Source organism: Zonotrichia leucophrys, chromosome 1 (assembly GCF_028769735.1).
Source record: "Zonotrichia leucophrys gambelii isolate GWCS_2022_RI chromosome 1, RI_Zleu_2.0, whole genome shotgun sequence".
Taxonomy (NCBI): Eukaryota; Metazoa; Chordata; class Aves; order Passeriformes; family Passerellidae; genus Zonotrichia; species Zonotrichia leucophrys.
The window spans coordinates 71,484,997-71,511,471 of NC_088169.1; the positions used below are offsets into that span (position 1 = coordinate 71,484,997).

The 26,475-nt window shown below is 36.8% G+C and overlaps 1 protein-coding gene across 4 annotated transcripts in view; it reads right to left on the reverse strand.

Moving 5' to 3' along the window:
- Window positions 1-26,475, reverse strand: part of TNFRSF19 (TNF receptor superfamily member 19) — a 56,992-nt gene that overhangs the window by 29,518 nt on the left and 999 nt on the right. For 2 of the 4 annotated variants that reach the window (XM_064717261.1, XM_064717270.1), the window contains exons 3-6: window positions 15,582-15,666; window positions 14,906-15,016; window positions 5,574-5,752; window positions 2,858-2,943 (exon numbers count right to left, since the gene is read on the reverse strand). In XM_064717261.1, coding sequence (XP_064573331.1) covers window positions 2,858-2,943; window positions 5,574-5,752; window positions 14,906-15,016; window positions 15,582-15,647 — 442 coding nt within the window. In that variant the 5' untranslated portion in view covers window positions 15,648-15,666. Of the gene's footprint in view, window positions 1-2,857; window positions 2,944-5,573; window positions 5,753-14,905; window positions 15,017-15,581; window positions 15,667-21,695; window positions 21,882-22,214; window positions 22,269-26,475 lie in introns of those variants that run through there. The other 2 variants (XM_064717277.1, XM_064717286.1) reach the window with 2 other exon arrangements.

Genomic DNA, 26,475 nt, shown 5'->3' on the forward strand with positions numbered 1-26,475 from the left:
TCTACAGAAAAGAGATAAAAGCAAGTATTTAGATTTATAGCTAGCTGGGTAATAATCAACTGCTACTAGAAAGAATTTGATCCATGTCTCTGCTTTAACATGAGCCTGTAGTCCAGGTAGGGGGCTGTGAGCCTTTGTGCCCTTCTGGTAATGTTCTTAAGCAAACAAAAGATTGCCACACACCTTGGAGGACAATTAATTCATTGAAACAGGACATTTAAACTTTTCCTTTTCATCTGTAACATAAGAGCTAGCTGCACTAATATTTGACTTTCAGTTTCACAGTGGAAAGAGAGAAGGATAAGAAAAGCAGAGAATTAGAACTTAGTTCTCTGATCATTGAGAGCTTGTCCCACACACTTAATGGTCCGCCTCCACTTGGCTTCAAGTAATGCAGTCTTAACTATCAAAATACATCCATTATTGGAATAGACCACTAACACTTTTAGCATTACATTATTTATGTACACTTACAGAATCATGGTTTTTACTCGGACCTAAATTTCCCCCTATTTGATGGTAAAACTCAAAAGTACTTCAGTTCATTTAGCAACTGTTGTAGGAAAAACTTCCTAGGCTGCTTGAGAAAGGCATATACACTTTCCAAAACTGAGGCAGCTGCTGTTAGTACCTGAAGAATCAACACACAAATTCTGAACGAAAGCCTCATGAAAACCACAGCAACATATGGCAACTGTACTTCATGTAGGATTTCTGTTATTTAGGATTTTAATGGGCGGTTACTACGCAAATAACAAACATTTTAATGATTTCAAACTTTTTATTATTGCTTCTGTAAAAGCTAGAAATACTTGCCAATTCTCACAACTTTGCTGTTACCACTTCTGTCATTTAGCCAAAGGTGGTGTGCCAGCCATGAGAGTAGGGAATGAAAATGTCTCTAATCTGGATTTACCACTTCAGCTTGTGCCAGAGAAAATGCTCTTTTCCATGGGGTTGCCTGTTGTCCACTTAAAATGAGTAATAGCTTCCTAATGGTTCAATTTAGGATCCAAGCTCAGGCTCAATTACAAAAGCCAAATCACTATAAACTAAACAATCTGAGTTATTTCAGAAGACTTGGCAACTGTTCCTTCATCACCTTTTCAAAATAATAACTTGTGACTTTGAAAAATATGAAATACACAAGTCGCTAACTACAGTCAAAGCTGAATGATAAGGGAGATAATTTCCTCTTCCCTGTCTTTGATTGTGCTAGAGAACAGAATTCATGTTTGAAGAGCACACTTTCTTAGAAGGGAACAAACAAGAGAAGAGAAAAAATCCCCATAAAATGAATTTATGAATTAGAGATCCTCCGTTAGAATAACATTGTTCCACTTTACATTTCACTTTTTTTTTCAGATAAAAAAAGATTAAAAAGATATGAAGGGGATAATACTGAATTATCCCAGTTGAAGGAATTAAAATACATACACAGATGAAATGGCCTGGCTATAATCTGTCTAGAATAACTTCTGCAACTCATTGAATTTGAGTGATTTACATCAGTAAGTTGAGATCAGCTTTTCATTCTTGGCATGAAACCCAACAGTGTTTGATATGAAGAACATTCTTTCTAAACACACTAAGATACTGTCTAGACTGCAAAAATAGTTGAACATTTTTGAATTTACTTTCTAGGCTTATGTTATACATGGGCATGAGTTACTGCTGCGAACATTAGAACTTATTTGACTTATTCTCTGATTTACAGGCTTTGAGTGTTGCAGTCCTCAAATGTTTTCATAGATGTGGAACATGTTTGAAAATCTGGTTTTACAAGTTTATTACCCAAAAGGCACTAAAACTAGGATGGAAAAAACAGAAGAAAGTTCAGTTCATTTGTAAAAAGACTATTAAAGCAATATATTAAATGTTGAAGAAGATGAATTATTTCATTGAAGTTAATGCAATATAAAACTATTGAAAAGTATGGGTTTAATGCACAATAGTATACTCTTGGTTCTATTTTAATTTTACACAATTAAAAAAAAAAAGAAAGGATATTTATAAGAGACTGTGTGTATTTATTAAAGTAGCATAAAGTATTTCAGGACCCTGACAATTTATTCTTTCTATAAACAAATGTTCCAATTTGAACTAGGGGGAAAAAACCTCCTAAAACGTAACTTCACCGTTACAGAAACAAACAAGTAACCCCAAGATTTTCCACATAATTATTTTGAATCACATGTATTTTTTTATTTTAGAAAAGTAGACAGCAATAAACACAAAAAAGAATAGTTCACTCTTTTAAATTAATTAAAAACATGATGCAATGTAGACCACCAACAGTCTTGGAAGAAGTGGTAACAAGGATTCTGCTACAGAATAAAGAGGTTCTCTCATTTTGAAGAGACTCTAATTCTCTCATTGGCAAAAAACAAATAGACAAACGAATTACTTACTTCCTTTTAACAGTATACAAGAATATAAAGTTGTTGTCTATATTGTTCTCTCTCACTGTAATCATAGTATAAAAGTTATTTTTAAACGTATCAACAAATACCTTTTTGGGTGTCAGGAAAGGATACTATCCTACCTGACAATTATCAGAGGGTCTAGGAAGATTGCTTTTCTTTTGGCATTGACACAGAAATTAAAAAATTATAAGACAAGATCAGAAGTGGAATCAAGACTCCCTGACCATGTGGTGTGACAGGAATGTTGATCAGCATTGGACTGGCTATTTGTGGGAGCTTCTCAATGATAGTACTGGACCTTCTGAAATGTATGAACAAAATAATTTACTAACAAGAAAATGAATTTTAAAAAGAGTTTGTGACTGTGACTATTTTTTTTTTTTTGGCCAGGCATTAAAGTTAAAAGAGAAAACAGCAAAACCAGCACTTACAGTGAGGCTCATATGGAGGAGGAGGATCACCACAAGGAACACATTCCATGTCTTGAAAGCCTCCAAGTTTAGTCTTCCTATAAAATCTAGAAGATAGCAGAATGTGAAAAAATAGTTAACCGAAACAAGCTATTATTCCTCACAAAATAATTCAGGTGTTTTAACAAAATCTTCTATAATTGCAAGTTTTGTTGATCTGTGTCTCAATGCAAACAATCAGGAAACAGAAGAAAATAAAAGTAAACAAAAGTACAGTACCTATTAATTAATAGGACAAGACAGATTGAAAATAAATAGGAGGAAAACATCTAGATCTGTTAGTCCAAATCTTATATTCACAGAAGAAAAACAGTTCTGGAGATTTTGGACAGAAATCAATATCCCATTTTCCACACAGATCACAACATACATTAATGACATGCATTAAGAACTTACCTTATGCAGGCTTAGTTACATGTCTAAAAACTAAAAGTGAAGTGATTGATCTATATATTACAAGGTAATTATCACCTCTAAAAATATATAACAGGCTGGATATCAGTGACATTTTATTTAAAGACCCTTCAAGAACTTTAATACTGAGCTAATGTTTGAAGATCATATTGACTACAGTGACTGGCAAAACCCTACATTCCCAATCAGGGAACAAGAGTAGCACCAAAGAAAAAACAGAAATTTATAATGCTGTATTTCACATTTTTATGTATGACATCCTCTAAAGAACTTACCTACAGCCACTAATCAAATAGGTCTGTCTGTCTTTCAACCATTCATTAGTAGTAAGGTATTAGTAAGACAGAATCAGCAGTAGTGGCCTGTTCAAGATGAGTACATGTAGTGGTAGTGGCACATTAAATAAAAGGTGCCAACTCTACTGATGTTACATTCCTAACACTGCAAATGCCATTAAAGTATGAAGCTTTTATCAGATAATGCAAACAGCTTTCCAACTGCTCAAGAAACTCCCACTTTATCAATGTGAACTGAAACAGATCCACAGGCTGCAAGACTGAAGGGGTCACTATGATCACTCTGAACAAAATATGTTAATATTTGTTTCTAGCTGACATGCTCACTGCAGTATTTTGAAGCTGAACAATAGAGAATGGCACGTTGGAAACCCATGCAAAACAGAAATAAATAAGACTGCTGAGAGGTGAAACATCAGTTAAACCATTTGGTTAACCTAGCTGTATCCTCCATTTGTTTGGGCAGCATCTAAACTGAAGGACAGGTATGAGTGGTGGTATGTTTTAAAGTTCTGTTACTCAAAATATTCAGACCAGGGGTCCCATGACTACCCTTGCCATGGCCATGACTCCCTCCCTCCTTCCTCCTGTTTCCAGCTATGCTGTCAGAAAACTCAGGTTGTGGAAGCAGTTCTCATTTTAAAACATACTCAACACACCTATCTAGGAGGCATTCTTGACTGGAATACTGAAAAGCATTCCCATGTCCTCCAGCTTAGCTTTACCTTTAATTCATGTTCTAATGTGGCTTCTCTTTTAATCCTTTCTCATCTTCCAAAATTCAGCTTATATTGTTAACAGAAGAAGAAAATCTTCTCCTTGCTGACAACCAAGTAGGCCCTGCAATAATTATGTATTAATATGCTATAAGAGCATTAATCAATGTACCATGTGGCTGCAAGTAGTATTAAAAGTGGTTGTGAGTAACATCTATAATACCTGGGGCTGCACCCTCTTGTACAGTGACTTAAGCTAAGATTAGACCTGTACTAAGTGCTTTTAAATGAAGAGGATTCACCACTAGCTTGGGAAGGAGTAATGGCAAAAGCTTCAACAGTGTTCAGGTATTTGATAGTTGGCATTAAAAAAAAAAAATATATACAAATAAAATAGAACAGCTGAAATATAGATACTAATAAATGTATGAAATTTTTAGCATGTCTGAAATATATACTCTGAAAATACAAAGACTTACAATTTCAAAACGATTCTCATACACTACTACTGTCAGTTAAATTACTAGTTCAAAAAAGCAACAAAAGTGTCTTTTTACAAATTCATGGCAGGTGTTTATAATATCAGAACTTGGCAACAATGGAAAGAATAGCCTTTTAGAGATCTTAAGATTTAATAGTACAAACAGAGAAAATTAGTAACAGAATTTTGGGATGACTGGACAACAAATGAAGCACAGGTCTTGATTTATAACAGCAGTTTCAGCACACAATTCTTTCAGATTAATTTATGATTTTCAGCTAGGATCATGCTTTATGAATTTTAAAGAAAAGAAAGGTGAAAGAAATACCAGAAAGTAAACCACAGCCACTGCTTTTGACCTAAGAATCTATGTGCATGAGAATTATTAGGCATTGACCTAAGGAGGGAAAAAATGCAAGCAAATAATGTGATAATTTTTGAAGAAGGTTGCGGTGTATGTTTTCAAATGTTTAAATGTTTATAACAGTGAACTATATCACCAGTAACACTGTTTGAGGTATTTTGCTCAGGCGCTGTACAGACAATACTCTCACAGACCAAGTAGGTAATTATCAAACTGTTTTTGTAGTTAATCACTCCTGCAATTCAGAAATTATGTGCTCAGATAACATAGTAAAGCCAAGATTAGAACACAGAACCTTCATACATACACAAAGGGTACCAACATTTTTCCAGAAAACATGAACAAGCAATTTTAATGTAGATCAGGTTAGAATTGGTTCAATTCTCATCGTCAGAAATGGTCTTACCCTGGTAAACAGTCCCCACATAGTGCATTGCTGGTGGCAGAACAGTTGGCCTTCTGAAACCTGTTAACCAAGGCACAATCCAGACAAGGCTTGCACTTCTGAAAGCCCCAGTCTTCCTTGAATCTGTTTGGCCTGCATGTCATGCACTGTGCATCCTCCCCGTATCCAAAGCCGCATTCCTGCAGGGATTAACAAGCAACAGCAAGCTATTCAGTCACTGAAAGCGTGAACAAGAGGAGAATGCTGGGATAAAATGAAGACCTGGTGTAATTATTACTGAGAGTAGGTCTTTCTCTAGACAAAAGCCAGCCTTTCAGCAAGTTCAAATGTGTCTTCCACTGCTAATAATCTCCCTTACTTCTATAAGTAATACTTAGTCATCCACTTTATTCATGAAACCACTGTGTATTTGAATGATAAAGGGCTTCAAGGACTCCCACAGTTTTATTATTACTAGCTTATGGTAGAATTATTGAGCTGTCTGTTTTTTAATTAGGTCAGTCATGTGAAAGGGAAGAAACTGGGACAAGTGAAGTATGAAGGCACTTACTCAGTTACAAAAACAGCAAAGAAGCACTTTGATATTAAGGTTCATAGCTAAGGCGAACAAAGTTAATTGCCAAAGAGAGTGCACTGATCTTCAAAAGCTTAGGACTTCTGTTACCAAATAAGCCAGAGCTGGCTAATGACCATCAGCTAGGCATAAAATGTTGCTTAGCCAATAAGAATGTCAAAAACTCAATCCACTACAGCTCTCACAGTTCTCAAACTGTCAGAAAAGTTTAATAGATCTGCAGATCACAGGGGGCACAATATTTTACTATACAAGTAACGTTGTTATAGTTGGTTATTTCTGCCAAATTTAGCAGTTTAAAGGCATTATTTCCATTAATTTGCAGAAGGGCATCTAATACAATGGACAAGCTGCAAAGATAAACACCAAGCCATATGTAAAATTTTGGGGACTGAATCCTATGAATTCATTACCAAGAACTATCAATCAACTTCTTAAGAGTTATCAAGTTACTGGGAGCTGCTATTCCCTCTTATCCTCCAAATATCCTATCAGTTTTGCTTGGTACTTTGAAGTTTGGTTTGATGTATTAGTGATACACCACAAAACTGCAAGGGGAACACAACAAATTGCCAGAAAGAATTAATTAGGAAAGGCACAATATGGGGACCTTGCTCTTCCATTTTCAGTGGAAGAACAGGGCATCTTCCCAGTGGGAAGCTGCAGGAAATCTTCAACTAGGGCAACTTCAGAGGAGGTTTCCACCAATGTGATGCATATAAACATGCATGTGTGTGATGCATATAAAAAACTTTTTTCAAAGTCACCAACCTAACCAAATCTGCTGTAAAAAAGAAAAGCTTTTAAACTTTAGAAACACTCTCAGATTCTCCAAGATCCAACACACTTGGATCTTCCAAGGCTTTGTGCTGAGAAAGCATCTATGGGAGGAGCTTTGTGATCAAGCTGGCCAATAGGCCTCTAACCTGAAATGACAAAGTAACAATAAAAACTTCATTTTATAGGACATTCTAAGAATTTCTAATTTTCCTTTATGTTAAGAATAAACTTTAATCTCCTCTGAAGAACAGCCCTGAAGTATGCAAAAATGAACAATTTATGAAAGCAACTACTAAAAGATAGTAAAAATAGATCCACAAACTTAGTCAATAATTTTTAGTTTTTGTTTTGCTTTCTTTTAGCTAAAATGTAGCTTATTACTACTGAATATTTTTCAGACCAAGGAGCAGACAGGCAAATCATTGCAGTTAGTAACAAAACCAAAGACCCTATAGTTTCATGCACTGTACAGCATGGTCCTCCTGTGATATTCTGGGACCATATTAAAGCTGGTAGGCAAAAAGTTTTAAAACTATATATAAACATTTATTTTCTTTTTTTTTACTTACTTCAGATATAGAACATTTTACACAATTTTATTTCAAACTGACAAGTTTCTACTAGGAATCAATGCCAAAGCAATGTCAGTTTTAGCTTATCTTCCTGTGTTAATTTTTACACTCGATTTCGTGTATGTACTTGTAAAACTGTACACAAAGCTACATGATTACCACCAGAGACTGGAACCAGACAAACTTGTGTTAGATTTTGCACTCCCTAAGTCTAAATAAACTTTTTCATTGAATATCATTAATGTTTAACACACTCTTTCTAAATACCTACTCCTTCTAGTTAGCTTATCCAAACAGTAGCATTATGGAATATATTATACCCCTCAGTTAAACCATTTACATTTGGATTTTTTGATAAATCACTTGGAATCACGTCCTCCCAAGTCCTATCAAACTTTCAAATATAAGGCTTGAATTAACTTAATTATTTTCCTCTCCAGACTACCTTTGAGGCTTTGGATCAAAAAACAAGCAAGAAGCAAAAGTTAGAATTAAATGCTTTCACTCACTGGCCCAAACAGAGTAACCAAACCTGAGTAAATTGTTTCTAGATCAGATCTGCTTTGCTACGGCTGGATGTATGGACACATCCTAGTGGTCCTTTGCATCATTGAATGGTTTACTTTAAAGCTATAAAACAGTGGACGCAACATAAAGAAATCTTCTGCCCAAGGAATTTACAGTCTCCCATCTTTTCAAAGACGGTTTCTAAGTCCTTGCCAGGAATTCCACAGATACCAATTCATAACAACTAAAACTTTTAAGTATGTACTTTTTCTGTTCACATAATATTTGAGGTAGTTAACTGCCTGGCAGGTGCAAACAAACATTTAAGCTTGTAAACCAGGCAGAACTTCAAAAAGATCTGTACTCATAATTAACCACATTCCCCAAACTGAAGGATATGATTTAGATGATGGATTCAAACTCTTTGAAATCTTGGACTTTATAATTTAGCAGTCCAGCAAAGATGCAAACAATAGACTGTTCATTTTTTATCAGTGCATGTGCAAAAGTGTTGTGCACCAGTTTTTTCTGTGTTCTATTTAAAAAACTGTCAAGTTATATGGCTGATGAGATCTGAATAGTTCCCAACTCCCCCTCACCCTCTCCATCCTTCCACTCTTAACTTTAAAAAGAGTTCATCTCCTGTGGCATTTGAACTTAGGACTGCAGAAAAGAAAAATAAAATTTATAATAGCAATCAGCTAGATTTCAAAAAAAAAAAAATTATTTTTGTGCCAGAAAAAAAAAGCACAAATAATTGCTACCTTTATTTTTGCTGTTGCAAAGCTTTCTGTGAAGAACACTTAGTACATTCCTCCCTTTCTACTTTCCCTTTACAATGAATGAAAATTTTCTCTCTCAAAAGACACACAGTACAAGCCATTAAACTCAAACACTCCTTTAGAAAACTGAATTTAAGTTAATTTAAAAAAAAATCTTCAAAATTCAAACGCACCTCAATTTTCTTGATATCCATACAGCTTTCACTACCTCGGTAATGTGCCATCTCTTGACCTTTAACTTAGGTATCTCCAGAACAACTCTGTTCAGAAGTGTTTCACTGAGGTATCAAGTGGGGTGACTGGTCAAGGCTGCCTAGGAATCTGCAGCAAACCAGTTAACCAAACTCATAATTCTGTTTCTAGATAAAAATATTAAAAGCACACAATAATGCAGACACCTCTTCAAGAACTACCAGGCCACTGTTAAAGTTTTCTTTCACTATGTACTACCCAAACATTGATCCAGACAGAATGACTGTAAAGGGTACTGGAGTTAAGTGGTATGGTTTTTCCCTAAAAGTTGAATCCAACACAGACAGTAAATGAAGAGTAAATTAGATTTTAAACATTATTTCAATTAAAATAACTTCAAATTTCATTTAAAAAATGCTTTCAGGCATCATTAAGATCATAATCTGCAAGTATATTTTAGAATTGTTTCTAGTCCCACTGATTATCCACAAACTATGCAAATCCCTAGACAACACAGCCAAAGCAGTTCCACTTATGCCATGATGATGACAAGAATACTTGGTATTCTCAAGTAAAAGTCTACCAGGCATTAAGACACTTAATTGGTGTTGGTTCATGTAACAGGTTGCGGCACTACGCTGGTGCTGGGAAATGAAGCTTTTCCTAATACCTTTGAGTACATGGCCTTTTTAAATAGCACACAGTTTTAGCTTCCTAAAGTACCTCAGGCAGTGGGTCAGCCTCATCTAGAATCCAATAATGAGCTGGATCTATCAGCAGAAGTCTCTGAGCAGGACAGGCTGTAACAGCATGCTGCAAACATCAGGCTTAGCTACTGTGTCAAAGTGCACAGCTAGGGTCAGAAAAGTTTCATTCTCAGTGAAGATGATTTGACATGCCTACATGCAGCTGCTCCAGTTTCCAGAAACACATGCTGGTCTCTCCTGAGCTGAGATCTGGCAGGCTTCCTCACAAGCAGCTCTTTGCTTTGAAAATTTAAGAGTGACTGCAAACATGGCAGCAGCTGCTCTCGGTGCCCTCACTGTGACAGCTCGTCAGTGGCAGCACAGCACGCTGATGTTCTTGTGTCAGGACTGTCACATCCAGGAGAAGCTTTAAACAGTACCTGCCTGTTTCATTCACAATTCCTTTTTCTCAGACAACCTGCAAGTCTTCTCTTTCCTCATCATACACCTGGTACAAGGAAGCAAGCTGTGACACACAGCCCCACCTCAGCAACCACCAAGCTGTCTCTGTCCCACCAGCTGTCTCTCAGTGACACTATTTATCATGGCTCACTTGATGGCACTGCTGGCTTCAGGCACTCTCCCTTTTACCTCTTGGTTTCTATTCCTTCCTTGACATATGTTGTCCTCAGTGCACTGGCTCAGCTGATAACTTTAAAAAAATGGTGGTGAAAGGACTGGAAGGACTTCAATTCTGTACTTGAATATCTTTAAGAAAATGGCTGAAACATGAACTGTCATTTTTTTTTCTGCATTAATTGTGATTGGTATAAATGTCAATAGTATATAAGGCTTGATTTATTTCAGAAACATATATAAGATAGGATGAAATGCTGTTACTATCAATCCAAACCAATGACTATTCAGGCACTGGTAAACTGAAGCCACTTAAAGAATAAAATGTATTACATTATTTCTGCTTAACTATGGGAAGCTTTGCTGTCTACTAAATGAATGAGAAATGCAATAATGCTGAGCCACATGAAGCAAATTCTTTCTTCTGAATCAACACAACCATTTCAGTCTCCCACCCCAGAAGAAAGCACTGCTTAACAAAAAAAGGAAAAAAAACCTGAAAAACCTAACAAAAATCCCCAAACAAAAAAACAACATGAAACAAAGACTGCTCACACTGAAAACTTAAGCTAATTCAGTGATTCAATGGCTTCACAAACATTACCAAAGACATGTTTATGAGAAGAGAAGGCTATACAGAGATTTTTTTTTTAAATTAACAAATAGAAGCAAAAAAACATGGGAAGCAGCTTTCACTCTCTTCCCCATCAATTCTATTGATACAAGAATAAAGCTTCCTTTCTTCTGATGGCAATATGTTAAAAGTACTTAATAAAGATACAATTAACATAAGTGATCAATGGATTTTAGTTCTAAGCTAATGTAACATTGCAGCATTGTTATTAGAACAGCATATAGGCAATCAGAAAGGAAAAGCTGTGGGTGGTACTATTGCTTTCTTACTTGAAGGAAGAAAAATTAGTTTAAAAACATTTTTGAAAAAGAGCTCCATTAAACTGTGAGAGCAAAAGCTGAAAAGGATGGTCTAGATTCAGAATTAGTTACATGAAATAAGGCTGTTTTTTTGCTGGTTTTGTTTTGTTTCATGCTATCAAGAGTGTCTGAAGTTGCTTACCTATACAGGAAGGTCAATCCAATAGACTGAGCATTGGTTTGCAACCAAAATTAAAAGACTCACCATTGAATCACAGAACAGACAGGTCAGAAGGAGCCTTGAAAGAACATCTGAAGCAAATGCTCATGGGTCAGGGACCTGAGCTGATCTGAGATGATCTAGCACCCTGTCCAGTTGATCCCAGAAGCTCCCAGTGATGGGGACTCTAGGGAGATTGTTTCAGTGAATGAATGCTCTCACTATAAAAAAGAAATTCCCCTGGTACAATTTGTGCCCATCACCCTTTGCCTTGTCTATATGGTGCCTTGTGAAGAGAAAGCTTCTGTTACACACTATGGCCTCTGTCTACTCTACCAAAATATTCCTGCATTACCACAGGCAAGTTGATTTATGTTAGTGTCTCATGTATAAATTGAGAAAGGGCAACAGAATTCCCCTCATTTAGAAAGGTGAAATGCTCATAGAGTATAGCAACAAAGATAGATATATCTAACTGAAGTTGTAAAAATAAGTATACACACACATATGCAGTCTGTACAGCTGGGTTTTTGCCCTGTATTTCTGTAAAGTTATGACAAGAAAGAAAACTACATATTTTGATTGTAACTGAGGTAATTTCTCATACACAAGGTGATAAAAGCTGGGCTTTTGCATTCAACCATACAGGCTGATGTGTTTTTTTACAAATATAAAAATGAAACCTGTCTGTCAATTGCTTAAAACACTCAGGGAGAACTGAACCAAAAACCCCACCACTAACATTGCATTTTACAATACACTTAGACACACAATCATGCTGACACATCCAGCAGTATATCTAGTTTTATGCAGGAGCACTAAATATTCAACAGGAAAACTGGCATATTATTAAGTGTTAAGAAATTGTTATTAAACTGTAGCATTATTATATCATTGTTTTCTCATATGTAAAAAAACCAAGCAAACAAAACTTCTCCTGGGCTGCAAGTTACTTCAAGTGTATCATTAAAGGCCTCTTCCCTTTGCATTTTGACCTTTGACTTTACATATTTGTTGCTTCAAGCTGTAGTTCTGCATGACTACTTTCAACCACATTTCAGTTACAGCCACAGCATCACATCCTTCACTATGATTCACAGAAAATTGTACCTCTATTTATACAGGAAATTATAATTCCAATCATTTAGGTTTGAACAAAATCTGTTATTTCATTCCTAGTATAAAAGAAAAATATTTTTGAAAGCCTATTATTGTCTGTGACAAGTAATTGCTTACATAGTGAAATTAACCATCATTCCTATTTTCAAAAACACCAAACTAGTCCTAGAAGAATCAGGACTGTAAACAAAAAACCTATCAGTTTTGTAAACAATCTGTAAACTAACAGACTGTAAACAAAAATAGGTGAAGCAAAACCATAGCTTCAATAGTGTACTACTGCAAACTATAATCTTGTTTAGTTTAGCAGTTCTCTTTAAATTGAGTGTAATTACTGAGGGTCTGAGTTTTTATGCTTTTGGGTTTTGTTTGCCAACTAGATAAGTATATTATCTAACTATATAAATGCACATAGTACTGGCCCACTGTTACAAAGTGACATATTTACAAGTGCCTTTATAAATTAAAACACCCCCTAGAACATCTCAAATTTAAAGCCAATCTGAAAAACTCCAAACTGAACCACATCCATGTCATAAGTCATGTCTAAATCTCTGCTTAAAGAGCATTGCTTGTATGACTAAACCTTAACTAATGCTGCCCAACATACAAAGGGATTCCCACTAAAGTGTGAAACTAAGTATTTCTGTTAATGCACTGAACAATCACCACAGGGGGTCAAGAGATAGAGAAAAGGTGTCACTCAATTTCAGTAAATCCCTTCAAATCTCACACAAGCCACAATACTTAACTTGTGCTTTTTTTCAGAGCTGAACATAATAGGAACTACAGAGCCATAAACTGAAACTGAACTTTTCTTTTTCCCCCTGCAGTTTGAACACACATACACACCAAACTTAGTAACGGTTCATGTTAAAAAATTTTCAAAATAAACATTTCAAATTCCCTTAAACACCCTAAATTCCCCCTTCAGCATCCTTTTCACACTCTCAGTAGAAGTACAAGACAGAGTCTGCCCTTCTGCATGCAAATGGATGCTCTTTGTGGCCGCACCTCCCAGGTGTGGATCTGACTGCACAGTTATGTCAGGGTCACAGCTTCACACTCCGGCAATGGGCAAGATGTGGGTTCAGAGCTGGGCACTGCAGAAAGGGTTTTACACATGCATGGGTCTTGGTAGGTCTCCTCACCCTCCTGACACCACCCCGCACTGTTCTTTGCCTTACCATCCTCAGGTTTCTGGCAGGACACTCCTGCTCCCTCAAGACATCCAATCTCCCAAGACACATAATCCATTTTGTTGCCTCCTTCACCTCCAGCAGCTGAGTTAATGAATACCAACATATTCCTCCCTTTCAGCTATGTTTTCCTTCATTGTTCTCTATCCCTGCTCATGCACAGCACCTACTTTCTCTGAACTGAAAACAACTAAGATCCCCCTCGTGACTTGCATTCAGACTTGGAATTTTGTTGAAAATTTTGCCAAGTGAACTTTCTATTCTACTGAATCCCAGCCTGTAATCACAACCAGCATTCATCTCTGTTGATTCATTTCCATTGTCCTCAAATCCTAGTAATTCAAAAACTTTTATGGGGATTTGCTTTTGGAAGAACTGCAATTGTTATAAAAGCAAAATGCAATTGCCTAAGATTCACTGTTGTAGTGTGTTGTATTTCCTTCTCCATGAAATAAAAAAAACTTCCTATGTGCTTTCTAAATATTATCTTGTATTTTTCTGGCCTCAACTTTTTCAATTATTTCACATGGCATAAAGATTAGAATTAAGTTTATAGCATTTTTAATGAATTGTAAAACAAAGAAATTGCTCAAGCCTGACTTGAATCTGGCTTCCTAAAGTGCTACAACCATAGACCTAGTGAAAACAGAACAATCACCTATTTCTTCCTGTTCTAAGGAAATATATTAGCTCTCATTTGAATCTTAATCTGTATTTATTTGTGTATGACCCATTCTGTTAAGACAAAAAAATAATATATAAAATATTTAAACTTTGTCACTCAAAATCCAGAACCAATTGTGAATGCCAGCACTGTAAAAATTAAACCCCTCCATGTCAGCACTCGGTACCAATCACTGGTTTGAAATTAATTTTTCGCATTCTCTTCTACAGAGTAAGGTTATGCAGTCTTAACTCCCTGTAGTTTTTTCCCCTCCTTTGCTGTTACCTTTAAAACAATCATTTGAGAGCCCATCCAGATGGTACTGCCTACTTTATTAGTGGCATAATGATTTTCTGAACTGAGCATTTCATAAAAAATGAAACAGATAACATGGTTCTTGAACAACTGCAGAAGGCTCAAATGCCAAAAGCATACATATTTTCATGTAAGTACAGACACCCATAATTTTAGATCAAATGCATAAATGCACTCATCAGAAATAAATTCAAGAAAGTATGATTTCCTTACCTTTGAGAGCTCCATTCCAGGACCACATTGTTTGCAGAGGATACAGTTTCCAGTCTGGTCCCTAAATTCTTGCTCTCTGCAGTCTCCAGTCTCGCAAATTACCTTACTTAGCTAAAATACCCAAAACAACAACAAAACAAACAAACAAACAAAAGTAAATTCATCAAAATATACTAAATCTGAGAAATAAATCCATGTTTTGATCTTAAAAATAACTTTCTGAATTATTAATTACCCTTAGTTCTACAGCAAGCCAGAGTTAAGTACACTGAGCAGGCAAGGTAATTGTGTGCTGTGCTACAATCTATCCATAAACTGAATACTCCAAGCACCTAAACTATGTACAGCACACTGGAGTAAGAGATGGCCACCTCTGAAGTGGAGCAGCATCACCTCCACAGCACTATATTCACTTATATTTTCTGTTCTAGTCCACTCCTTCATCCATGAAGAGGCTCACAAGGTAAAATTTTGTAATTGTGTATGAGGAGCAGCCAGAAATTATATGAATCAGTGGACCAAGCTTAAGCTCACATCAATAAAATGTGTAAGCATTGTCTGCATGCAGCATTTGAAGACTTTTAGTGTTAGCAGTAATGTGTAAAACAAAAGACACAGTTTCTGTGTCCAGTACAATTTTTTCAACATGGGGGAAAAATATTAATCTTTAACTTACCAAATACACTAGCAAAATGACAAGCACCTTCAGTTTATCATCTCTTTGTAATCCTTTAGCATCCATTTCTTGTGATGCTTTCTCCCTAGAAAAATATAAAAAGGAAAAAAAATATTATATTTACATTGTTTAAATTGCGGAAGTCATGTGTCCATTGTACTTCATGACACTTGGCATGTAGAAATACAATCTGTCAATGCCATTAACATTTTCAAATGGATTTCTGGAAACTGCTAAACAACAAATATATGCTTTAAAAATCATATGCCTTTTGAAGACAAGACAATAAACACAAAGTTTCTCTAGTTTTAAATCTCAAAAGAAAAGAGTCTTAACTGGCTATCAATCCAGATTACAGAATCTAAAATCCCTAACATATGTTTCTTGCTTGTAAAACACTCAACTAAGTATGTGATCAACAGAGAAAAATTAATTTCTTCAAATACACCATGTTGTTTTTATCATTTAAGAGTAGAGACTGACAAATGAAACAATGGAACCCAATACAAAAGGAAAATACCAGAGAAAAATATTAAGAATAATCTCAAAATGCTTTCCAACATGGAACTACTGCAAGCATAATATGCTTTCAAAAATATACAACCAGAATGAACAAAAACTATAATAAACACACAATTCCACACTTTACTGCATGAATACCCTAGTTAACAAATTCTAATCAATAAGAAGAAAGCATACTTCAATTACTATTGATATTTTTTAAGAGAAGCTGTATCTTGAAGTGCAAAAAGAGCAAAAGTCTACTAGAAAGAACAGAGCAGGTAGAGAAGTGTCAGACAGCACTTCACAGGAAAGGCAAGATGACATTTTTATGATTATTTCTCACTTAAGTGATGGCAATGGTCTATGGGCCAATGACAATTACCAGATTAAATGCATGTCAGCATAGGTAAAAAAGGAGACGTGGTTTCAAGGAATACGAATACATACAGATATAGTACTTGATATAGGTTTCTTTTTTAAGTCTGAGGGAAAAAAATTATGCAAGAAACACTAAATGGAAAAATCTCAGAAAAAAATCTGGATGACCAAAATACAATTTCATGTAAAAAGCACTGTAGGACAAATAGAAAAATGAAAAAGGAAAGTCAACAAATTTTAAAAGTTCTGAAGTCATGAGAAGCTGACAATTCTAATGCTGAAAAAATATCAGGTACGCATGAACAAAACAATTTCTAGTAATAGCAAAGAGCAAACGGTAGACAGAGACAGTAAAAATACCGTTAAGAGAACTCAGAAATTTCAAGAAACGTTTCTCATCTGTTTTTAGAAACATAGAAAATGGGTAAATACATACACCATACATTATATCATGTACTGGCCAACAAGTAACCAAATCTTTTAAGTAAAACCAGATTAGATAAGAGACAAATTGTGACACTTTGCATCTCAGTAGCCTTGAAATAATTATCAAGTCTTAATTTTGATCCTGTTCAATTTTGCTGTTCATTCTCTTTGGAATGCTACAGAAATCCAAGAGTAATATATGAAGAAATGAAAAAATAACTTAGACTCATCATACAATAAATAAGGCTACACTGCATTACAGAAAAGCAGTCCTGTAAAACAAGCTTGACTTCACGTGATTCAGAGAAGACATGACAGAAAAACTAAAAGTCTAAGCGTTAAATTAAATAAACTGGTTAAATACTGATCCAAAGAATCATGCTGAAATTAATGGGACTTGGCAGGAAAATCCCCATTAACTTTTTTATTTCACATAATTCTGTTTAGTGGAAAAAATAAATACTTCATGTTCTTTCTTAGTTGCTATAGGACTTAAAACTTTACAGAAGTGTGAAAGGGAAATAAAGTTGTAAACATAATTGAATTTCTTAGATTTGAATGACAAGTGATTATTCCAAGTCATATGATTCCTTAATAACTAAAAAATAGCTAAACCATAATATAGTTCTAATGTAATTATGACCATCTATAGAATACTACCAAAACTTCAAAACCAGGATTCTTCCTAAGATTAAAAGTAAGTTTCATTTAAAGTTTCGATATTTACTTTCGCTTCTGAAAGTAGATGTGTAACATATCAGAAAGAAACTGACAATTGTAAAAATTGTATATTTTTGTGTCAAGTTTCACATTGAATTTTCAATACAAAAAATACTGCTGAGCTGTAATAAGCCTAATGATCTAAAATGTGGAGCTGTAACATAATCTAAGAGGCCTATTTTTTCTGTGCAAGCTGCCTGAAGCACAGAAAAAATAAAGCAAATTAAGGACAGCCCAATTAACTGCCCTGCAGACTAATTATCTACAATAAAACTACATTAGCTTAATGTAATCCAGGTATAGTATACCTTTTCTCTAATACACTTGAAGATTTAATATTGTTAAAAAACAGTATACATACAACTTATCAAAATCAATACTGAAACAAAGCTAATTACATATTTTCATCTTTTAGTATTCTGGAGTCACAATGGAATAAAAATGAAATGCCAGCACAGAACAAAAAGGAATATAAAAAATCTTGTATTTCAGTTTTGGAATTGCCCTATCTGTTATAAGATGATCTTCTTATAGCAAGTATCTCAAGGACTTTTAGAACATAAAAAGCACATGGCAAACCATCCTGTACCACAATACATTTTGTACACTTAGGTGTAAAATTTGATCACAGCTGTGAAATATTCTTTATTTAAAAGAAAAACTACTGCCTTTATAAGTCTTGGCAAGTCCAATCACCAGGAGTTCCACAACCCAGAGTAAATTTTTAAAATCAAGTGTTTTATTACTGGCATCAAACTAGCAAGGACTTCTCCAACTTGCCCTATGCTTGACTAAGGTTCAGTTTAATGACTGATCATTACAAGCCTCATGAGATTTTACAGCTTTAGGCCTATAATATATCTTCTATATAATGAGTCTTCTATGATCAATATGATTCCAAAAGAGGCTTGCAGGTCTATGGACCTTAAACTTCAGAGCACTTCAGCAGCACCAAAACACATTTAAATAATTTCAGCAGACATGTATGAATGCCTGTGGTACTCTATCATGCCATCATTGCATCCACTGTCACTACTCCTGCCAAAACAACACCAAAGACTATACTGACTAACGTGAGAGAGAAATGAGACAGTGTACAAGAAATAACAGCTGTTAAGAGGACAAATAAAATGTTTCTTTCATGACAACATTTTGATAAAAAAAATGGAAAGGCACCTTAATAACTCAATGTATTGAATGCAAGTCCCAGAGGATAGATAACTGCATCAGCTGCATGTTTTCTGCTTTAATCTCCAGTTCGGTAAAAAGCCCTGCTTGAAAAGCAGAGACTGCAGCACTTAATAATAGGCTGTCATTGGGCAAATTTCTTCTCTTATGATATCAAGTGGCATTATACTGATGTCTGTTGGATACTAGCCATTCACTTCATGCTTTCAAGTAAGAGGTTATTAGAAGTTTTTTGCCTCTAAAACACATGTGAGCAAACAGAGGTTCCATACCTTTAAAGACTATTTGCTCTTGTCCAGATACTGATATTAAACTGAGTTCAGTTATACTCAGTTTTATTAGAAGAATGAAATCTGTGGACAGAGTTTTTTGAGGTCACTAAATCATTCCAAATACATCTTATTAGGTTAACAGTAATGTGCTTGCCTAAAATACTCAGGGAAAAGCAATCATTACTGGTAATGTACTGAACTCAGGATAGGAAACTTGCATTAGGAAATGTAGTTGCATAATTTCAAGGTCATTTGGGGCCTACTATGCATATGTATAAAGAGGGCAATATCAAACATGTAATAAATGTATTGTGGAAGTAAGAACTTCCAGCCTTTGAAGGTTATAGAATCCATGGCCCTCTAAAATTTACTCCTACATTTACCAGCTTGCTTGAATAGTACTCATCACTTTATTTCAAAGTCCATGTCAGAAAAATATGTCATTTTTCTCTCCAAAATACTTCAAATTCTCCCATGAAAGACACGCCACCTCAAGAACCAAAGCAGGATGATTAAATGATGGCTGACTAGCAGGTTTCTCAGACACAGAAGCATCAAAACTTTGAAGTCAACACCATTCATCTTCTAAGGTAAACTTTAGAAATGGTAAAGACTCTCAACTTCACATTGACTTAACTTGAAGTTGTGAATTCTCAGTTAATGCACAACCAGGTCTTTGAAATTTCCCATACTTGATTTGATATTTTTACTTGATGACCACTTTTCACACACTCTATAACACTGGCAGAGTACTCTGACAAGTTCTGGGTGAGAAAGAGGGCTGAAAATATAATCATTTTATCTTGCCAACAGAGGTCTCTGGTATCCAACAAACAGGGTCTCAGCTCCTTTCTAACCACCTACTTCCCACCCGCAGCTGTCAACTGGCGCAATAAAACAAGGAGTGGCAGATGGCTTCAGCAGTCAGTGCCCCAGGGGCAAGAAACAAGAGAAGGGAAAGTACTCATGCTGCTGCAATGACAAAGACAAAGCAAGGGAGCAAGTTAGGGACAAGAACTTCCACTACAGAGCTGCACATTGTTATTTCTGTCTCACAGGTCCAGGACACCTTCCCCTTAAACCCTGCCCACAACCCTTGTAGTCTTCCCCTTTATGAAGTAAATGAGGTCTTGTCTGACCACATTTGCTCCAACTTTTCCAAGAAATGTGGGGGAAAAAACTCCATACTGTCAGTTATGGCACATTCGTCACACTATCACGTTGAAAAGATCTGTAATTTACAATCCTGTCATACATGAAATGTACGACATTAGGCCGCTATAGATTTATTTCTAATTTTGTAAAGACAGAGGTAGCAGATTAAAGTTAGAACCTTGTTGGTGATCAAAACCACTTAGATGTATTTTTGGGGCTGAGGGAGATGAGAAGAAAGGGCCATAAGACACAGCCAGGAAATATTTGTGCTGCTTCTGAGTACCACACACTTCAAGTCATGTTAATTGAAGTACTTGTCTTTACAGGAATAATGGTGATAAAGCAGTTTATCATTTGTGTTCTTCAACATATCCAGCTTATCATTAATTAGATATTAGAGTGAAATAGTGTTACAAAGGTGCAATGTGGCAACAATTTTCCTACACATAAACAAAGCATTTTAAAGGATCAGAGCCTGTGATTCACACAAGAACTCCCACTCTCACCAAAGCTGATGAGCCTACTCACACAACATCAAAACTGTTGTGAAAAAAATGTTGCTTCTTCTGTTTAATATGTCTCACCCATCTCAAGTTCTAGGAGACACTGGTTTGCTAGATGAAAGCTCAGTGTCAAGATGCATTTGTACTTTTGTACTCAGATATGTGAATAAATAATACATTGAGAATGCCAGTATTATATTCATACTTCACTTACACCAAAATATACTAATAGTTCTTTTTCAAAGTAATTTTTAGGGATCATGAATTATAAAGCACTGGGCTGGTTAATATACCTTGCAATGGTGCAATGCCAACATGCTACATTTATTCAGCCTTGAGCAGTTTTGGATGGCATGCAATGTCTCAAAAACCACAGACATGAGTTACTTTCATTCACACCATTCTCTTTTACTAGGATTGCAAGTTGTTCAAAGTGAGAAAAAGTAAGTTATTACCTCCTTAACTGACATTTTAAGCATCTTACTGGAAAACTAATAAAGAAGCTTACTTCTAGGTCTAAAAGAAACAAACAAAAAAACCCAAAAAAAACAAAAAAACAAACCAACCAAAAACAACAACAGAAAAACCCACTCCAAAAACCCAACCCTCTTCTCTTACAGTAACAAGCTTCCAGGTAACACGCCTAAGTACCTCAGTAACTCGCTTTACACCTGATGGTGAAGGTGTGCTTGAAAGAGATTATGCAGTAGTTAAGAAACCTACCTACAGACTGAGTCAATTTGCCATTACTCATATTAAATGCTACTGGACCACTTTATAAACTTGATAAAAGCATCCTTCTAAAGTAGTTGTAAATATAAAGGTGGTAAATAAGTATTTAGACTTTTCACAAATATCAGGTAAAGCTTTCGGTCCAAGATCAGATTAAACAAGGACAGGAAAGGAAGTCAAACAATCAAAACCTTTTCAATAAGCCGAACTGTAATTGGAGCTTTTAAACCTCTTACCAGCCAAAAGAAAAAGTGGGGAGCTCCTACTCCTTCAACTCCAGCTCTAACATTGTTTGAAGCAAACAGCAGCTTATTAATGCAGCAGACACGAGAAGCCCTTGCGAACATGAAAGCCCGGCTCTCAAGGGCTTTTTGTTCGCCGCACTCCGGGGCGTGGAGCAGCCACTCCAGGGCTGTCGAGACCTGCAGAACCCACCACCACCATGAGCAGCAGCTCCGTGGCTGCGCCGTGCCCCGCGTACCCACCGCGCACCCACCGCGGGGGCGGCTCGGAGCGCCGGAGCGGCCGCGGGGATGCAGGGCCCGGCCGAGCCCTGCCCGCGGCCCCGCCGCCCCTCAGCCGGCGCTCTCCGCGGGGCTCGCTGCCATCACCGAGCCCGCCGCGGGCCCCAGGGGCGGGCGGGCGGGCGGCTCGGTGCCAGGCGGGGCGGCCTCGGGGCGGCGGTGCCCGGCCAGCCCGCGGTGCCCCGGCGGAGCCGTCGCTTCCCCCGCGGCCCGGCTGCCGCACGCACCCACCTGCCACGGCCGGCCCGCAGCGCCCGGCCCGCAGCGCCCCCGCCGCCGCCTGCCCGCGACGGGCGCCCCGTCACCCCGGCAACGCCGCCCCGCCCCGGCCCGGCCCGGCCCGTCAGCTGAGCGCGGGCAGCCAATGGGTGGATGGATGGATGGATGGATGGATGGATGGATGGATGGATGGATGGATGGATGGATGGATGGATGGATGGATGGATGGATGGATGGATGGATGGATGGATGGATGGATGGATGGAGCCGTGTGTCCGCACTGGGAGGGCGTGAGTGGGGAAGTGTGCCCCCTACCACTGGTGCAAAGCCAGGGGGAATTGCAAGTGAGGGGCTGGTGTCCCTTTTATCCCACCAGGAGGACAGGATAGCAGGGCACTCCTGTGCCCACCTCTGGTTCCAGATGCTGCCCAGTGTTGGGACAGTGGCCTTGGCGTTGCTGGTCCCCCGCGGAGGGAGCTCAGGCTTGTGGCTGCTGGGCTGTTCTAAAAGTACTGGCCCTTGGCCACTGTTCAGGTGAGTGTACGATGAATCCTTGTAATTCAGCAAAGCCCTTTCCACCTCTCCTGCCCAAAAAGCATGACAGAGGCTTTCTGATAACACACTGCAAATTCTCCTTTCTTGAGTAGCTTTTTCTTCCTGCTAGCTCAGAGCCTGAAATATTCTATCCATTCTGCAGGTAATAAGTTACCCAGCTGTAAGCACAGGCCCAATACCAAATGCAAGTATCCATGGAGAAATGGAGAAATCCAGCCCTTCACGGATCGTAAATTGATAGTATGTTTTACTATGATAGTAAAACACTATTCATAGTCACTAGGTTGGGTGTTTCTGCCACTTACTGTGACACAAATTAGGAGCTTTTCTGAAGGTAGTGATACTCCAACCACTAGTTGGTGAAACTAGTCTTGGAGACCTTGGTAAAAGTACTGCTGCTGCAAGGATTTCATGTTATTAGTTTTACTTCTAATGAAAAAGTTAATGATCCGCTTACAGTCTAGACAACTGTATGGACACACAAGGAACAGGGTTAGGCTCTGAAAAAATGAACAAACTATTATATTGGGAGGTAAAGCATTTTCAAATAAACAGAAATTTTGGATCTCCTCACCAAAAAAGTTTGAAGATCACCAGCCAAAGTGCTTCTCTAAAAACAAGGAGTGCTTATTGAAATCCAGCAAGTTGTATGCAAAGAGAGAAATGACTGCTGCAAAACTAGTTGTTTCCAATTATAAAACCCAAACAACTCTGAGTGTACAGGGGTTTTCATGTAATTCTCTTCTGAAGGGCCTTCAAAGAAGAGCTTTGCTTCAGGACCCTTGCCAGGAGGAGCTCTGCAAGGGGCTGGAATTTCAGCCAGGAATGGCATGCTGCGGCGCAACAGCAGCGCATCTGTTGTGAATAGCAGCTGCTGCACAGCACTGAGCACTGCACACTGTCGCACTATTTACAGACAATCTTTTGTGTGTTATCTGTTTTCTGGAGCCACCAGTGAAACTGTTGCATGAGTTCTTCTTAGTAGAATCATCATGTGTGTTTCAGACACTTGTTTTAAAGCAGTATAGTTAGACAATGGTATTAAAATATCTCAGAGTTCTTGAAGTGTTGACTAAACACTCAGGATTACCATATAAAGAAACATTAAGACTTTCATCAGACAGTGGGTTACTATGCTAATGAACTCAGAGCAACGTGTTGTCTGTAACACTGGAACTTAAACATTTAAGTTCTTGTTGTAGCATGTAAAATCTTTCCTCTGAATGTAAAATGGATGAGTTAGTTCCATTCATCATTGAAAGGTATTGAAAATTGTAGAGTTTGCATTGTTTTAAATCATGATGCTTCTCAGGAAACTGAAGAAGTGAATTGTTAGAACTAGTACAGAGATTCTCACTACAACAGAGAAAGCAAAAAAGAAATACTTGGAAAGAAGTTTCAGCTGACCCCTTTGATAAGACTAAGTTGCGTGACATATCTGATGTGGAAGCAGAAATTGTACAGCAATAGGAAGTTGTTATCTCCATATCTCAAATGCTAACACAGTTCCCCCAGTCAACTGTGAGATAGATCTACTCTTGTTATGACAGCTGTTGGAAACTGATGTCAGTATAACTGTGCAATGTCTTTTGATAATCTTAACTATTACAAACCTTAAAATATGTTTATGATGTTATCTAAGGCACACTGTTTGAAAATGGCTCTATTTATAATCAGAAATTGCTCAAGCTATTTTAATAAATAAATCATACACTTGGGAGTTTCCTAGTCAGATCTGCTTGAAAAAGCATTGTGAATTTTTTGTTTCTGAAGGCTTAAGCCTGAGGATTAATTAATGTTTATACAGCTCTTAGTAAAAGCAAAGTTACTAGTGCCAAGAATTATTACTATTTAATCTTTAAAAGTCAGATCAATGACAGGCTAAACTGTCAGAGAACTGCTATTTAAAACAACAAAATTTGCTGAAAATCCTCTTCCCACCATGCTTGAATGTGTTCAAGTGTGCTTTCATTTCAGCCTCACTTACATACAGATGAGCAAAGATATTTTTCAGCTTAATTGGGTTGACGCCTATCTTGGTTTAAATATCTGGTGGATTACCTAAAATCCTAGGGGCTTTTTACAAAATTTAAAAAAACTTTGTTTCTTAAATGCATTTTCAGAGCCTAAATGTTGCAAATAATTATCTATACAAATCCTACTCAACAGTGTAATCTATCTGATTAACCAGTGTTTCTCCTGTGTGCAACTTCACCCATTTGTGTGATAGGTCAGACCCTTGTAGTGATAGTTTAATTGCATTAGACTTGCACAGCTATTTTGACTTCTGAGGAAAAAGACTCCTTGTGTTATTTTTTAAAATTTGCTTCCCTTTCTACTTTACACCAAGGAGAGGTAAAGTTTAGAAACAATTTTCCTCAGAAAATATATGTACATATTGGAAAGCAAGCAACAAGCAAGAGGGGACTGGAAAGGCAGAGAAGCTCAACAGCAAAGCATAGAATTAATAAATAAAGCCATCTTTCCAGGGTTACAGGAACATATTTTAGCACATCATTGTTACTTAGGGAGAAATACTATATTTTGCTTTGGCTATGCCTTAAATTATATTCTTTCTTGACAGCTATACACATATTATTCATACAGTGCTAATTACTTTCCTTATAATATAATTGACTTGTTAAGTAAGAATGTGAATTAATTGGTGGCATGGAAAACTAAGTGATTCCAAGTCAGGCCTAGTTAATCTGTGTCTGGCATATTATCTCTTGATATTCAGTAAATTGAAGTTTTATATATACAAATACTGTTTTAATTAGAAGAAACAAACTTTGCAGACTGACTAATGAAAGGTATCTACATTTATCTGGAAGTGTTGATAACTTGGTCTTCCTCAAATGCAAGCAGCCTGTTAAAATTGGGGTTTGCATGTTGCAATAGTGCATACTGAAATATGAATATCTTCAAGGTCCTGTGGACTGGTAGACATCTTAAAGAATAGTGTTCAAGTGATGCTTGACTGACTTTTAGTTGCAATTTCTTAATAAATGTATTTAAAATTTATATACGCCTAAATTTTATATACACCTAAGACCTAAGACTATATAAGTCAGTATTACTAGCCACCATTAAGACTAGATTTTCAAAGACCTCAGTGTCTGGAATGTTTGCAAGTCTGGTCCCAATTATGGGTTCTAAGTTCTTCTGAAAATCTAAATTATATTTAAATACTACAGAAGGAGTTTGAGTCTTATTTTAACAGTCTGACTCCAGCTGCAGGCACAGAACACTCATGGATTTGGCCCAAACCCGCACAAAGATCTGGCCCTTTAAAACTGCAAATGTGTGAATAATCCTAAACCTTCAAAAGATTGTTCCCTTAGAATGAATTTATGGAGTAGATGTCTCAAAATTTCTTCAGCACAATACTTTTCATAAATAAGAGTTTGAGGAACAGAATACAAAACACTGTGAGTGGAAATTGCATCACTGAAATGCAGCAAAACTTCTATGAAATTCAGCAAAACTAGCTGTTGGCTCTAGACAAACCTAAGATTTCTTTAATATATTTATTAAAATGCCTTAGAGGAAATTTCTATCATCAGGTCAGAAGATTACTTTTATTTTCAATATTTCATATGGTACAGCTGAACTATAATCCCTTCAACCTTAAAATAAAACCATTTCCTTTTGTGGATAGGGATGTTATGCTTATAAATTTAGTTCTAAAAACTTGTGGAAGTGGAGACTTTTTTCA